General features: G+C 51.5%; 1 protein-coding gene across 1 annotated transcript; it reads right to left on the reverse strand.

Moving 5' to 3' along the window:
• Nucleotides 1-1871: 1871 nt before the first annotated feature.
• LOC144686950 (secreted phosphoprotein 24-like) lies at nt 1872-14323 on the reverse strand. The gene is made up of 8 exons (XM_078552795.1): nt 14195-14323; nt 13947-14050; nt 13631-13759; nt 13256-13387; nt 12678-12717; nt 12005-12049; nt 3711-3796; nt 1872-1946 (listed from the first exon to the last, which is right to left on the reverse strand). The coding sequence occupies exons 1-8, from the start codon at nt 14244-14246 to the stop codon at nt 1872-1874; spliced, it is 663 nt and encodes a 220-aa protein (XP_078408921.1). The 5' UTR covers nt 14247-14323.
• Between the last annotated feature and the right edge of the window lie 2991 nt (nt 14324-17314).

Genomic DNA, 17314 nt, shown 5'->3' on the forward strand with positions numbered 1-17314 from the left:
AAGCATTGAATAAAACTCCTGTTCAGGCATATAACCTAGAGTGTATCATCTCTGCATATCTCCGAAGCATAAAACACAATGGCCCCAGCAGCCATAACAATTTGAGGGAGAGGGTTCCAGGATTCTACTATTCTGTATCTGAGAAAGTGCTTTCTGATTTTGCTCCTGAACAGTCACATTCTAATTTTAAGATTCTGATTGTTTTTAATTGCCCCACTAGAGAAAATAGTTTCCCCATATCCACCCTATCAAATCCTTTAACATTTCCACCACCTGAATCAGGTCACTCCTCAACCCTCTATACTCACTGGAATAAAGCCACCTCTCATGGTTCAGGAGTTAATCTTTCAACCGTCCATTTATATCGAAAATAAAGAAAAATAACAGGATTAAAAATAAAATAAAGTTTACAGGTGACTTTCCAATTAAAATGGTGATGGTTGGTGTCAGAGTTCCCAGACTGATTATCCTTATCCTATTCCTGGGTGTTTGGCCTAAGAAACTTTACCACATGAAGCCCCGTGTGGAGGAGTCCATTCCCTGATACACAACATTGAAACTAGACGGCCTGATTTCAGAGATCAGGACAGCTCCATCTACACTCAGCATTTCACTGAAGAGTACAGGGTGGCAGACTTCATAACCCTTGCTCTCGCTTGGCTAACGCTTCTGTTCACAGAATTCAACTCTCAGGGTAAGTTCATTCTTAGTCATGTCATAATATGAGTTGAGAATTTCATGAACTGCCGCGTATTCTTCAAACTGGGGTCTCTTGGACAATATTGGTTAAAAACAACATCAGAGGCATCTGTCCCCATGAGGAAAACATCTACTTTATCCTCGCCTCCCATTTTATTCACTTTCAGCCAAACTTGTAACTTGTGTTTGTAATTACACCACAGATTGACAGGATTGTTACAGCACAGGAGGAGGCCATTCGGCCCATCGTGTATTAACTGGCTCTCTGAATGAGCGATTCACTTACTGCCTTTGCCCCGCCTTCTCCTGGTAACCCTGCAGATTCTTCCTCTTCAGGGAGCAGCCTAACTCCCCTTTGAAAGCCTCAAGTGACCCTGTCTCCACCACACTCTCAGACAGTGCATCCCAGATCCTAATCACTCGATTGATCCTTTCCCCACCACGCTCTCAGACAGTGGATTCCAGATCCTAATCACTCGATTGATCCTTTCTCCACCACACTCTCAGACAGTGGATTCCAGATCCTAACCACTCGATTGACCCTGTCTCCACCACACTCTCAGGCAGTGCATTCCAGATCCTAACCACTCGATTGACCCTGTTACCCCACACTCTCAGACAGTGGATTCCAGATCCTAACCACTCGACTGACCCTGTCTCCACCACACTCTCAGACAGTGCATTCCAGATCCTATCCACTCGATTGAATCTGTCTCCACCACACTCTCAGTCAGTGGATTCCAGATCCTAACCACTCGATTGACCCTGTTACCCCACACTCTCAGACAGTGCATTCCAGATCCTATCCACTCGATTGAATCTGTCTCCACCACACTCTCAGTCAGTGGATTCCAGATCCTATCCACTCGATTGATCCTGTCTCCACCACACTCTCAGATAGTGCATTCCAGATCCTAACCAATTGATTGAACCTGTCACCTCCACACTCTCAGACAGTGTGTTCCAGACCCTAACCGCTCGTTGCGTGAAAAAGTTTTTTCTCAAATCACTTTATCTTGTTTTACCAATTACTTTAAATCTGTGTCTCTCATTCTTGATCCTTTCGTGAGTGGGATCAGTTTCTCTCTATCTGCTCTGACCAGACTCCACATGAATTTGAATCCCTATATCAAATCTCCTCTCAACCTCCTGTTCCTCTGTGTTGGGGGTTGTTATTCCCCATTGTCCACAGATATATCTCCGGGGTCCTTTTCTCCAATGATGTACCATGCTGACTCACTGTGTACCTGAACATAGAACATAAGAACATAAGAACTAGGAGCAGGAGTAGGCAATTCAGCCCCTCGAGCCTGCCCCGCCATTCATTACGATCATGGCTAATCTCATTTCAGCCTCAACTCCAATTTCCCGCTCTCTCCCCAACCTTTCAACCCCTTACTAATTAAAAATCTGTCTATCTCCTCCTTAAATGTATTCAGCGTCCCGGCATCCACTGCACTCTGAGGTAGTGAATTCCACAGATTCACGACCCTTTGAGAAAAGTAATTCCTCCTCATCTCTGATTTAAATCCCCTTGGCCTAAAACTTTAGCCTCTCATTCTAGAATGCCCCACAAGGGGAAACATCCGCTTCACGTCTACTTTGTCTATCCCCTTTAGCATCCTATATACCTCAATTAGACCTCCTCTCATCCTTCTAAACTCGAGCGAGTATAGATCTAAACTGCTCAATCTCTCCTCATAAGACAAGCCCTGTATCTCTGGAGTCAATCTAGTGAACATCCTCTGAACCACCTCCAATGCAACTACATCCTTCCTCAAGTAAGGAGACCAAAACTGTGCACAGTACTCCAGGTGCGGTCTCACCAATGCCTTGTACAGTTGCAACAACACTTCCCTATTTTTATACTCTATTCCTTTAGCAATAAATGCCAAAATTCCATTTGCCTTCCTTATTAGCTGCTGTACCTGCATACTAGCTTTCAGCGATTCATGCATGAGGACACCCAGATCCCTCTGCACTGAAGCATTCTGAAGTTTCCCTCCATTTAAATAATAAGTCGCCTTTTTATTCTTCTGACCAAAATGGATAACATGATGTGCACAGACAGAGCAATCTTTCAAACCCCTCAAAAATCAGCTGCAGAAGTTCCAAAAAGTTTGGCACATTGATTTCAGTCCTAAATTTCCCAACTGAAGTGTGAGAAAGATTTCTATCCCAGACTCGTCACTATATCTCTCTGTTGTGTGTGACACTAGAGCCTCACTGCGGGCAGCCATTATAGAGCTAACTTTATTGACACCTTCCCAACAGAGAGGGTAATGTAACAGAGAGGGTGATGTAACAGAGAGGGTGATGTAACAGAGAGGGTGATGTAACAGAGAGGTCAGCTCTTGCAATATACAACAAGAATGAAGAGTTTTCCAAGGACAGTGGACGTTGTTGTCCAGGTGAATGTTGAGCTCGAGAGTGTCAGATGGTCACTGAGCCGGACTGACCAACATCCGAAACCCTCTCCCCACCCACCCCCCCACTACGAGCCTGACACTGAAAAAGCTGACAGGTTTGTGGGAGTGATCACAAGATTTACAGTCAACAACTCAAACCCTCAGCTGCTAATATTAACATTGGCTCAGAGTCTGCTGCCCGTGGGAGTTAGTGGTCTTGTACCAGTGTAATCCATCACTGCCGATTGTAAATTCACTCCATTCCAGGAGAAGGGAGGATGTGCAGAGCAGAGGCTGAGAGTGTTCGATGCAGGAATGTGATTCCCTTTCTCCTATCCTGTATCCATCCTGAGGTTTACAATGAGGGAAACAGGGAGTTAGGGAAACTTTGACCGACCTTTCAGAGAGACCGGAAAGAGCCATCGAGTTTGAAATCCTCAGGACTGGAGGACGTTCAGGAAGTGAAGGATCAACTTCCGGAAGGTTCCATTGGAAAACCACCGGATGTATTGAAAAATGTTGATTGTCCATTAAAAAAGCAGCGAGGAGATGGATAATCAGTAACTTTACAAACAGGAATAAAAACTGTGTGTTTCACCTTACACAGTCTGAAGCAAAGTAAGAAATGTCAGCTTTAATTGTTATCACAACAGTGAATCCGTTTGGATAATATCCAGAGAAGATCATTCCTGTGGAGAATAGACACAGTGGAGGGTTTGAAGATCCCGAGAGTTAGAGAATGAGATCTCAATGACAACACAGTTATAATGGGCTCTCTGAGTGTCAGATCCCATCAACAATATTCCCTGTTATTATTATTTCTTTATGTTTGCTGTCCTTGTCCCAGTCAAACGCCACACTCAGGGTGGAATTACCCCAGGTTTGTACTAAGTGCAGTAACAGGCGGGTAAAAGGATATTTTACCCGTCAGCCACAATAGTGGGTTTCCACACCGGATTGTTCCAACCTGTGCATTAATGATCCATTCCCGGGAAACAGGCTGTTTCCATGTTGGGTGGGCTCCATTCTCCCTCCACACCATCACCTCACTGCCTCATCACGCCAGGTGCCATGTTTAAAATCCAGTCACTAACACCTCTCAGCGCTTCCAGCCCACGGTGACTGCAGGCAACCTGTCCACAAAAGGCAAAACGACTGCAGCCCCCAGGTTTAATGCTGGGTCACTGGACCACCTTTTGGACACAGTGGAGGCTGACCATGATGTCCTCTAACCCCGCTCTGGCCGCAGGACAGGCAGCGGCATCACCAACCCAGCCTGGGAGGCGGTGGCAGTGGTGGTCAGTGCCAATGCCCTGATAAAGGGGGCAGCCACCCAGTGCCGCTATAGGATGAATGGTCTCATCCGTTCCCCAGGGTAACTCACTCTTCTCATCTCTCTCAACTCACACACTCACAAACCCATCACACACCCACAGGGATCTCACACCTCAAGGGACAACACCACTAACTCTCACACACACCCTCACATCTCCATCAGGCTCATATCCTCTGGAGCTCGTGTCCTCATCCCGTCCATGTCTCCGCTCACCACACAAACATTCCACACAGAGCCATGTGTCCCACTCACACTCTCTCCATCTGTTTCCATGCAGGAGAAGCTGGCTCACATCAGCAGGGAGAGGTCCCAGACCAGGGGGTGGAGTGGCCCACATTAGACTCCTCACCCACTTTGAGGAGTGTGTCATCGCGCTGACTGGTGAGGGTGTGGACCCTGCCTGTGGTGATGGTGAGGTCGGTGGTGAACACCCTCGTGAGGATCCTGCACCACATCATCCCTCTCTCAACACAACTGTGAGTCTCTCTCTCTCCTGCTTTTGACTCTGCTGCCAGGCACTCATTATCTCTACTTTGGTTCACAGGGAGCTCTGCCAAGTGACCGACACCCTCAGCCAGACAGTCCCTCAGCTCCATCCAGGTCCTCACCTCCAGCCAAGAGGACTCCTCCTCCATTGAAGAGCTGGAAATAAGCAGCCTGGAAGACCCATCACAGCGCTTACCCACACCCTCCACCAGCGCAGAGACACACACCTCGGTGGGACCTAGATCTAGAGCAGGCTCGGGTTCACAATCTGGTGGTCACCACACGGACACGTGTCCACAGCAGGAGGAGGCAGGTTCAGCCGAGCTCCCCGGCACTCGGAGGGGCTGCTGGGGAAGAGACATCTGTGAGGCCCGAGTCAGACGATGAGCCTCTGGATTCGGCCTCCCAGCTCATCCTGGAGAGTCAGCAGAAGGTGGGGGAACATCACACAGAGCTGTTGGGAGCCCTCAGCAGAGGGGTACGCGAGTCGGAGGAGTGAGTCCGCCTGCTCTCTGATGAAGTGGGGCCCACATGTGCCCGTATGGAGGTCTCCATGGGGAGGATGGTGGACGCCATGGAGACCCTGGTCCAGCAGAACGTGGAGATGTGTGCAGACCCGCACTCCATCGCGGGAGACATGGGTGAGTTCCTGCAGTGACCACGCGAGAGGGAAACGGGGCACCTCGACCTCCCTCCAGGTGCTCCCTCCCCTCAAGGAGTCAGGCCGGGGCCCTCGGGCACCCGAAGGGAGGAGGAGCGGCAGCTGGACACCCCTGGGTCATCCACTCAGGAATCTCAGAGGCTGCCCTCTCCCTCCGAGTCCCCTTTGCCTGTGACCCCCTCAACCTCACCCTCTGTCACCACAGAGGGAGGAGCTGGTCCATGAGTGACTCTGGAGGGAGAAGTGTGTGTGTGTCAGGGCCTTTCGGAGCCTCGTGTAAGCCTCTCCCACACACACGGAGCCTTCACGTTTCACACTCACCTCACTGCCCTGAGCATTTTCAATGCTGCCGGCTGGGGGTCACTTTCAGTGTCTGTCTGAGCTGCATCTCCCCCCACCCACTGACCACCCTCCCATCAGCACCTGCTCTCACCCACCCCAATACGAGACTCCGCTCACTTTCGATTTCAAAACCGTGGCCGTAGTAAGTTTTATTCTGAGCTCCCCCCATCCGTTCCCCTCCCCCCCCAGTCACCCATTTCTTGTCCCCCATCACTGTCGATCCCCCCGGCATCACCTTCCACCCCACCCTCTGTGACCTACCAGTCACAACCCTTTTCCCTCGGGAATGTCTAGGTGAACGTGCACATTCCCTTCCTTCCCGAAAATCCCCCCTCCCATCCACACTCACCTCCCCCGACCTCCTCCCTCCCACCCCCAGGGTCCGTGTCTGCCTCTGAGTCCCCACCAACCACCCTCACCCTCCCTCCCTCCCGCCTCACTCTGCCCTCGGTCATACTCACCCTCCCCTCCTACTACCCCCACCCTCAGTTCACTCCCCAGGAGACAGACATGGACACATCCGACCCCCTCCTTTGCATTTCATCTGCTCATCCCCCTATCCACACCCCTTCCCCCCGCCCCGGAACTCCTTCCCTCTCTAGAACCCCTTTCCCCTTCACACCCCTGCCCCCCTCCCCCTTCCCCCTTCCCCCTTGGAACCCCTTCCCCCAGACCACTTACCCCCACCAGACTGCCCCGTGCATCGCTAATTCCCTCCCCATTCCTGATTCCTTCCCCCACCCTTATCTCTTCCACCACCCTTACTCCCTCCACTCCCTGCAGCCCTCCACCCCCTCACCCCCCAGACACCCTCCCCTCTCCACACTCCATCCCCTGGACTCCATCCCTTACACCTCCCACCCTCCCCCACTCTTACCACTACTGCCCCAGTTGTCGTCTTCTTCCCTGTTTCCCCCTCCACAACCATTCTACCTACCCCCCTCCCAACCTCCCCACCGACACCTTCATTCCCCCCTCCCAACCTCACCCCCCCCGACACCTTCATTCCCCCCTCCCAACCTCCCCCTCCCCCGACACCTTAATTCCCCCTCCCAACCTCCCCCTCCCCCGACACCTTCATTCCCTCCTCCCAACCTCCCCCTCCCCCGACACCTTCATTCCCCCTCCCAACCTCCCCCTCCCCCGACACCTTCATTCCCCCTCCCAACCTCCCCCTCCCCCGACACCTTCATTCCCCCTCCCAACCTCACCCCCCCGAACACCTTAATTCCCCCTCCCAACCTCCCCCTCCCCCAACACCTTCATTCCCCCTCCCAACCTCCCCCTCCCCCGACACCTTCATTCCCCCTCCCAACCTCCCCCTCCCCCGACACCTTCATTTCCCCCCTCCCAACCTCCCCCTCCCCCGACACCTTCATTCCCCCTCCCAACCTCACCCCCCCCGACACCTTAATTCCCCCTCCCAACCTCCCCCTCCCCCGACACCTTCATTCCCTCCTCCCACCTCCCCCTCCCCCGACACCTTCATTCCCCCTCCCAACCTCCCCCTCCCCCGACACCTTCATTCCCCCTCCCAACCTCCCCCTCCCCCGACACCTTCATTCCCCCTCCCAACCTCACCCCCCCGAACACCTTAATTCCCCCTCCCAACCTCCCCCTCCCCCAACACCTTCATTCCCCCTCCCAACCTCCCCCTCCCCCAACACCTTCATTCCCCCTCCCAACCTCCCCCTCCCCCGACACCTTCATTCCCCCTCCCAACCTCCCCCTCCCCCAACACCTTCATTCCCCCCTCCCAACCTCCCCCTCCCCGATACCTTCATTCCCCCTCCCAACCTCCCCCTCCCCGACACCTTCATTCCCCCCTCCCAACCTCCCCCTCCCCCGACACCTTCATTCCCCCTCCCAACCTCCCCCTCCCCCGACACCTTCATTCCCCCCTCCCAACCTCCCCCTCCCCCGACACCTTCATTTCCCCACTCCCAACCTCCCCCTCCCCCGAAACCTTTACTCCCCCCTCCCAACCTCCCCCTCCCCCGACACCTTAATTCCCCCTCCCAACCTCCCCCTCCCCGACACCTTCATTCCCCCTCCCCCGACACCTTCATTCCCCCCTCCCAACCTCCCCCTCCCCCGACACCTTCATTCCCCCTCCCAACCTCCCCCTCCCCCAACACCTTCATTCCCCCTCCCAACCTCCCCCTCCCCGACACCTTCATTCCCCCTCCCCCGACACCTTCATTCCCCCCTCCCAACCTCCCCCTCCCCCGACACCTTCATTCCCCCTCCCAACCTCCCCCTCCCCCAACACCTTCATTCCTCCTCCCAACCTCCCCCTCCCCTGACACCTTCATTCCCCCTCCCAACCTCCCCCTCCCCTGACACCTTCATTCCCCCTCCCAACCTCCCCCTCCCCCGACACCTTCATTCCCCCCTCCCAACTTCCCCCTCCCCCGACACCTTCATTCCCCCCTCCCAACCTCCCCCTCATCCGACACCTTCATTCCCCCTCCCAACCTCAACCCCCCGACAATTTCATTCCCCCTCCCAACCTCCCCCTCCCCCTCCCCCTACACCTTCATTCCCCCTCCCAACCTCACCCCCCACCGACACCTTCATTCCCCCCTCCCAACTCCCCCTCCCCCGACACCTTCATTCCCCCCTCCCAATCTCCCCCTCCCCCGACACCTTCATTCCCCCCCTCCCAACCTCCCCCTCCCCCGACACTTTCATTCCCCCCTCCCAACCTCACCCCCCTGACTCCTCTTCCTCTCCCAGTCGATTCTGGATCTCCCTCTCCCATCCCCTCGACCATCATCCATTGTGAGCTCCAGCGGTGACTTTCCAGTTTCCGTGAGCTGCTTTGTGGTGGAGCCGTGTCCATGAGAATCCACCCAGCCACGGACGTTCCCTCAGGGCCCCGTATCTGTGGGGTCTCCAGCATCTTCTGTTCCTCGGGTGTCCGCGATGTGAGCAAGGCCCTGGCGGTAAGTCCCGACCTCTGTACAACACACTGATCGAGACGTGTTCTACACCGGCGTGTTTTCCCGCTGATGTGGGCGGACTATCCAGTGAGGTGGGGGATGATTCCGGAGGGTTGGCCCTATAATGAAACGCTGATGTATTACAAAGAGGCTCCTGATGTCTGATGGGAATCACGGCCGCCATTGGGGGACTGAGCGGATGATTGTGAACTGATTCCCGCTGTTGTGAAACTGATCACATCGTATTTCCTGCTTAAACCACGGAACATGCCTGTCCTAGAACACACCTACCCGCTTAAACACGGAACACACCTGCCCTGGAACACGCCTGCCCACTTAGACCACGGAACATGCCTGGCATCGGCTGGCATGGAAAACCTGACCTTTCTGTGAAGCTTTTGGTTTTTCTGGTATATTTTTCTCATGCTCGGTATTAAAGAGTCTCCCCCATAACAACCCGTTACTCCCAATAAATCAGAGTGTGAGCTCACACACAGAATATCTGGGATTGTCGCATTGTCCAGGATGAGCTGAAATCTGCCTCGATTCCCCCTACTCAATGGGACACAAACACTCTCAGCATCTCTGTGGCATCGGAGAGCAGATGTTTAAAGACTCTATCAGAATGAACCACAGAACAGCTTTATCCTCAATGTTCACAGACTCAGTTACAGCAGGGAATAGAGTAACTTGCACTCTATTTACAGAGATCTTCCCTCACACTTTCTCCTTTTCTAGATCAATAATACAAGATATGACACTTTGCCAACTCCACTGATGATCCTGAACTGGGACTAGTGTCAAACTGTAACTCTTATGTACAGCGATTGGGGTTAGCTCAGTGCAGTGCACAGTAACGCACCCACACAAGCTGCAGTACAGACACTCACAGTGCAAACTGGAACAAGAACATCCCATTCAGCTTCCAAACTACTGGTTCTGGGTACAAAGCTGTTCATCAAAGTGGGTTTCAGAAGCTGTCAGTGCTCCCACCTCTCAGAAGATTCTCCTCCAACCATTTTCCACCTTTAATGATCGGGATGATTTGGAAGGAAGTCAATCGGAGTTTCACACTAGGTTTCACACCAGGAAATACAGGTGTCACCCACAGTCGGGTTCAAAGGTACCAGACTGGCCTCTCAGACCCTTTATCTCAAGACAGGAGGTGTCAGACTGGCAGCCGGCTACACAGAATGAAGGGAATCTTAGATCGGCTGTTGCTGGGTAATGTTGCTGGTGAACATCACTCAGTAAGAACAGATGTTTAGAGCAGCCAATATCCTGTTAACCGTGTGTGGCAGTAACCTCTGTGTGATTGGTGTGTCTCACTCTGCTCTCTCTGGACACAGCTACAGAACGGGATCCTGGAAGATGCTGAGTGGATACTGGGTGAGGCTGCAGCCACCAATGGGGAAAGCCAGCGGGATAGATCAGGATTGAAGCCGGAAAGATCAGGGGAAGCAGCTGGAGATTTGAAGAGTCTGCAGCGATGAGGGGATGAACAGAAAGTGTTTATTTAGCCTGTGGCCGATGGTGACAGAATCCCAGTGGGCTGGAGAAGCTTTTAAATGATGACTTTGACTGGAGACTGGGGTCTCGAATGATCCGGACTCTGTTTAAACTGAATCCACTCTGAAGACCAATATTTCCAATAACTCTCAGTTCAGCACGATTCAGATTTCACCCCCCGCACCAGAGCTGCAAGAGTTCACTCTCAGGGTGGAGCCTGTCACTCTGGGACTAAGTGGTGTGGCGGAGGAGGGGAGTTGGAGGGGCTCTCACCACCGAGCAGAGGGGGTGAACCCACCCAATCGCACGATATTCAGCTCATTAATTACGTGGCGGGTCAGGCTGATGTTGAATCTCGTGGCGGGTCAGACAGGAAATTGGCCACCTCCTCATGCCCAGGCACCATATTTAAAAAGTACCCGGCACCCCAACCCTTCCCCCTTGCTGAGTTGCCCTTACCCAAAACCATCCCCCCCAAAACCCTTAGACTTCGCCTCCTGACCCCCGACATATTTGTTTCTTCCACCCACCCTCCTTCATTCGAGTGCATACCAGCTGCTGGGTGAAACACTGCCGGTGCCCAGGGGAGGACCGGTGCCAATGGTGAAGGCAGTGCCCGGCGGCGGGCAAGTCAAAGAGATCCCTGGTGACGGGCACACACCATGTTTGCATGTCGGGGGAACAGAAGGGTCTGATTTCCTGCTCACTGGGCGGAAGGTTCCGGTCTGCAGCCCCATTAATGAGCGTCCGTGAGAGGAAAATCCCAATGCCGACATGCACCAGCCAGGAAGCAGACCCACCATGAACCCGGCCAGGAAAGTGCTGAGGGGGAGATGGTGACTCGTTCCCTCGCCAGTGGGATTCTGGTTCTTGGCCTCAGTCCAAATTTCCACACCCTGCCCACCATGATCCCCGCTGCTGTGGGAGTGGGGAATTCCAACCACAGAAACCATTTCACCAAGTGGTTCATGAAATGTTCAATTGCCACGTAGCCCAGGAATTGGCAGCTCCACATGAATAAAAGGAACTGTTTTGATACGTTCCTAATCGTCCACTACCCAACATTGGCTTAAAGCCATGAAGTCCCAGATTCTCAGCAGCTACCAGCAGACTGGGGAAAGTGGTCACAGTGTGTGACAGGCTGGTTCGAGAGCTGTGTCTGTCTGAACACCCATCCCATCAGTGACATGAGAAGCAACATTCGGAGAACATCAGGGAATATTCTCTTTACACTTTTAATGTGATCCACAGAATACAAGACAACAACACAAACTAAAGGACAGAACATTTACAAACTACAGAATCTCCTAGTTACAGTAAAATGTACAGTCAGGAACCCCAGGTCTCCCTCCGCCCTGATGTATGATCAAGTAAAGTACAATTGATAACATCTTCTTGAATCAGAATGAGGTTTTCTTGTGTTCACACCAAGCTCGGTCTTTCAGAAGTTTCGTTCATGGTTAGTGTCAGGCTCTTGAATCATCATTGTCTTCCTGGAATGAACAGAATCAACAGACGGACATTTTCAGATGTACTGAGTTCAATCTGAGGTCAATGTTTAAATGTTGTTGATGGTCAAGAGGCAACTCTCGGACACACAGTCCCAGTTTATACTCACGTTTGAAGTCTGTTGCAGCGACCAGCCTTTTGATTTGTTTTACGCCTGTATTAAAATATTTAGATTTATTGGGTTAGTGCTCAGATCAATGAGACATTTTGTATTTTTCTAATCTTTAGATTAATCTGCAAATAACAGATTCCAATATTGTTAGATTTTTAACCAATGATCGAATGTTAACTCCTTCACTTCCTGAGTTGGGATTCAGTGACTCAGTGTTGGATTGGGGAAATCCTCACCAAACATCTCCTGTTCTCCACCACAGTGATAATCACTGCAGCCCTGGGACAGTGGGGCTGTGGGCTGGATGGAGAAACTCATGGAGACTGAGATTATTGATCAGCTTGTCCCTATTCTCCCTGAAACGCAGGAATTATTATCTGGTAAATATGGAAAACGAAGACTTTGATGCCATAACATTGTTCCTCAGTGTTGTAATCTTCACTGGAAAATATAATCACCTCAACTGAACTTCATCCCAAAGTCCTTTGACTAGGTCTGGAGAAGACTCAACAATATTCAGGGATTTGCCTCCCCTCCCCTACTGACTCTGGGTGGATACGGAATTAAAACCATGTTCCTGTCACCAGGTGCATTCTAAGCAAAGATATCCAAGTCTCAACAGTTCCTTGTTGTCAACAATCTCCAGGTAAAAATCTTGATTTCTACTTACGTTTATAGACTACAGGTTGTCTGGTTCTCTTGTTCGTTACCTGTATTAAAATATTAATATTTTTATGTTTAGTGCTGGGGAAAGATATGACGATTTTTAAAGCACTTGTTTTAGCATCATCCCTAAATCAATGATCTAAAGGAGATTCAATGAGGAATGAGGAGCTGTTAAGTCGCTAAATTGCTGGTGGGATCCAGTGGTTCAATGTGGAACGTTGAAGGTGCCACCAAACATCTGGATGGATGGTTTACGCTGCAGCAATAGAGGGTGCAGCCCTGGTAAAGCGAGAGCAATGGTTAAAGTATAAAAGTCATAAAATGGACTCTATTGTGTTAACCGCCTGACAATAAGGAGCAATTATTTTCTTTGATAACAGCAGCAGAGATCGGATCTGGGTCCGGATTGTCTGCTGGTGAATCTGTCAGGAGCAGGTTCTGAGAGTTTTTCCTTTAGACCAGGGCTTGTCCAAGGGAAGAGTTTGAAGATACAAAATACAACATTGAGTCAGGCAGGTGGAGAAAATCCCAACCCAGAGAGTAGAAACCCCATTGTGCTGATGGGCAGAATTGTGATGTTACCTCAATACTGTTTTCAGTCGACTCGAATGATCCACTTTTACTGTCAACTGTCTTCAAACCTCGACACTGCACATCAATGTCCATCACCTCATCAGCAAAGTATTCCACACGGCTTCTGCACAAACCTACCTCCTGTCAGAAGAAAGGGGAAATTATTCAAATGATTGGTTACAACAATCTCAGCATGGACACAGGGGGTTTATAGGGGTATGGGGAGAGAGCGGGAGTAGGGAGTGGTGATAGAGGATCAGCCATGATCATATTGAAAGGCAGAGCTGGCTCAAAGGGCTGAATGACCCACTCCTGCTCCTATTGTCTATGTTTCTGACTCCATACACATGGGGGTTTGATGTGACAGTATAACTCCGGACTCACCGCAGTCTTTTTGGAACGGAAGCGACAGCTGGGATCATCAAATTCCAGTCCGGAATTCTTGGAGCAGACAGTTTCTTTCACAGAGAATGTTAAATCCACCTTGTAGGACAATTTTCCTGTGTGATTAATCTAATGAGAGGAAAACAGGTCATTAGTGACTGACTGTATCTAGTGTTCTTACTCAGGGCTGATTCCCCCATCAGTGTGAGTGGAATGGAATATTCTGCTCCTGTTTAATAATCCCTGTCTAACTGCACTCAGGAATATTCTGGTAGACTTTAGACAGTGAAACACACTGAGACCAGGACACACTTACATCCTTCACTCTTCTCCTGGTTATCCCACACAGATTGGTGGTCTCGGTGATTCTGTTCAGTTTTATAACTGACACTCTCAGAGCATCCTTCGGGCTCGGTATTCCTGGAGAGAGAAAAGGAAAGTTGTCCAAAACTCTGCCGCATCCTTCAGTGAATTCTTTTTCCACAGGGGTAAGATCTCAGTGAGTGAATCTCACTGCCAATAAGTGGCTGCTTTATGAGGTGTCCCTCTCCCTCCAGTACCTACCTGAGCAGTGGAGGATCTGTACTGCAGCTATGGTGAGGAGGAAGGATTTCATTCTGCCTCTTGTGGGAGTAGCCGGCTGCTTTCTCAGAGTGAAGGAGCTGTTTCTCTCTCTTGCTCTGCCTTTTCCTCGCAGAGATCAGTCTTTATATCCTGCAGCTCCACCACATTCAAACACTGACTCATATTTGCTCTGTTTGGTGATCCTGGGCAGGGGAAGCTGCTGCCAAGTGGGTTTTAATATGGGCAAAGCTTCCTCCAAATGTCATCATCGTGTTTAGATTTGGTGAGATCAGAGATTTTTGCTCAGGATATGAAAATGATGGACTGACAGAGGAGAGGAAATGATCATCTGCAATTTGGACAGAGTCACACTCAGTCCATTGAGAATACCTCCTGTGATTATTTTGTCACAGTTGAGTTTCCAACGCTCCAGGATTATCCTGGCGTCCCCTTCAATTGAAGGTGAATCACCTGACCATCAGCGCTCGAAACCAAGGAGAAATATCACTGCGACATTGACGCAAACTGTGGATTGTTTCATCTTATTTAAGCACTGTAGTTAATTGTTGGTGATGGAGAAAAGAGGCTGTTTGACCGAGTGTGGCAGCTCGGGAAGAGCAATCATGTGATAAAGCCTCCAGGAATACGAGCAGCCTGAGTTGGCGACTGTAAGTTAAAGGGATGGTGTCAGTGCTTGGGCCATATCTTGCATCCTCACCTGCAGAGACTCTGCCCCGCTCCCTGATGTATTCAGGGTGAATTCAGTTCCTGTGCCGCATATGTTATTTCATTAATAACGTTTAAATCTTGCTAAGGTTTCGAAATGGATGAAGGAGAGGTGCCTGAGATCCCTGAACTGTTTCGCCAAGGAACCTCTTTGCGATGAGCTGCTTCCTGAAGACTCAGCCCTGCACAGTCCACACTGAACCCATCGACACAGGCCTATTTATTGCTGTGCGATCACCAAGCGGTTCGGCCGGGGTGGCGGGGGGAGGAGCTGTTTGCGTTTCGGGGAGTGCTAACTCCACAGCAAGTGTGTGCTTTTCCAAACAGGTTCCGTGCCCTAAGGCAAGCACCATTAATCAGCGGGTTCCCTCCCTCTCAGGCCAGGGCACGAGCTCGGGTTATAGGAACCGCAATTGGGGCAGCAATGTTGTGGGTGGGGGGTGGGGTTGGGGAATGTTTGAGGGGGTTCGGAGGGACGGAGGTGGGAGGGAGCAGGGGAGAGATTGGGGCCAGGGAGAGAGGTCGGAGGGTGAGAGGGGGCGGGATTCGGCGGGGGGTGGAGGGTGGGGGGGGGGGTGGTGGGGGGGAGCGAGTCAGTGATCGCGGAGGAGGTTAACAGGGTAGCTTGTGGGTGGGGTGGGCTGAGGTGTGGGGAAGTGCTCCTGTTCTTTCTGACCCACATTCAGTGCTGTGAAGACACTAACCTCCTCCACTCAGCCATCCTCGCCTCCCTTTACCCCTTTACCTGCTGGGTTTCCTGAGGGTCATGATAACCAGGTGGCCAGGGGTTAAAGGTGGGACGAGGTCAAAACCGAGGGCTGCAGCCTCAGTTAAATATCGAATTGTTTACCTGCCTCCTGAGAGCACATGGGTCACCCAACTGCCCCCATTAACACCAGAGTGGGTGTGTTCAGGGCAGATTGGGTATGGAAGGTTGGGAAGAGTGTTCATCAGCCAGCCTGATGTAAACAATGCCTCAGCTGTCGTGACAAATGGCATGGGTAATACAACCATTGTGCCCACTGCACACCCGGTAACCACCCTGGGTAAACAGTGCCCACTCAGAAAACCTTAGAGCAATGTCAAAATCATCAAACTTGCCTGAAAATGCCCTCCTGAGAAAGAAAATCACAGGAGCCACCAGGCTTTCTGTGCAATGTCTCCCTGACAAGAGGTCATTCAGTTCCACATGCGTAGGAGCTACACGCAGGGATTTGTTTTGGACTGGGGATTGTTGACACTGGTGTAGAAATCTGTGGTTAGGCTTCCTGCCTCCCGAGCTGTGTGTAGGCCTCAGGGTTTGTGTGGGAAGGGGAGGAGGGAGCAAAGGGGAGAAATATAGGAACGTTGGGAGAAGATAAACATTCGTTTAAGGAAATAATAAAAATCCCACAGGGAAACAGATGTTAAATCCTGTACAAAGGTCTTTGACCAGGGTTTGCTATTGTGGCCACCCACTGGACTCAGCCCCTACAACTTTCAGCTCAAGCAACTGCCCAAGTCGATTGTTACAAGGCATTAGACCACAGCGGCTGGAGGCAGACACAGCATCAAATGCATCTAAAGTTTCATGGCTGTGTCACTATCTGACCCTGATCACAGAGCGCAAGCGAGCTGCCCTCGGCCAGACAGGAGTCAGACATTCTCAGAGGCTGTGTGAAGATCTATGGAGTGTCCTCACTGCATGTTGTCATCATCCTCCTGTGATCGAGCGACTATTAGGGCCTCCATTGCGTCTCCATGACAGGAGCATTCTCACAGAGGGTATTCACACTGCCATAAGCCAGACTGGAGTCAAACATTCACAGATGCGATGTGAGGATCTATGGGGTCTCCTCACTGCATCTCAACATCACCCTCCACAAAACCAGCAGCTATGAGGGACTCCCGAGTGCGCCTGCCTCATCTGGCGGGTGCAAGAGCCTCATTCCAATCATCATCGCCTCTGAGGGCCCCCTCACCCTCATCCCCATTGGCGTCCTCCTCATAGGAGGAGACCTCCAGTTCCTCCATCTCCTCCCCAGCCAGCTCCTCTCCCCATTGCAGTGCCAGGTTGTAAAGGGTACAGCAGACGATGATGATGTGTGATACCCTCTGCGGACTGTATTGCAGGGCTCCACCAGACCAGTCCAGGCACCGGAACCTCATCTTCAGCATCCCGATGGTCTGCTCCACCAAGTTTCAAGCTGCACCATGAGCCTCATTATAGCGTCGCTCTGCTGCAGTCTGAGGCTGCTGCACGGGTGTCATCAGCCACGGCCTCTGTGGGTGGCCCTTGTCCCCAAGGAGCCAACCCTGCAGCCTCTGTGGACTCTGGAAGACCCCAGGGATCTGTGACTGACTGAGGATGTAGGAGTCGTGCACACTCCCTGGAAACCGTGTGCAGACCTGCAG

Source organism: Cetorhinus maximus, chromosome 11 (assembly GCF_964194155.1).
Source record: "Cetorhinus maximus chromosome 11, sCetMax3.hap1.1, whole genome shotgun sequence".
In the NCBI taxonomy this organism is placed as follows: Eukaryota; Metazoa; Chordata; class Chondrichthyes; order Lamniformes; family Cetorhinidae; genus Cetorhinus; species Cetorhinus maximus.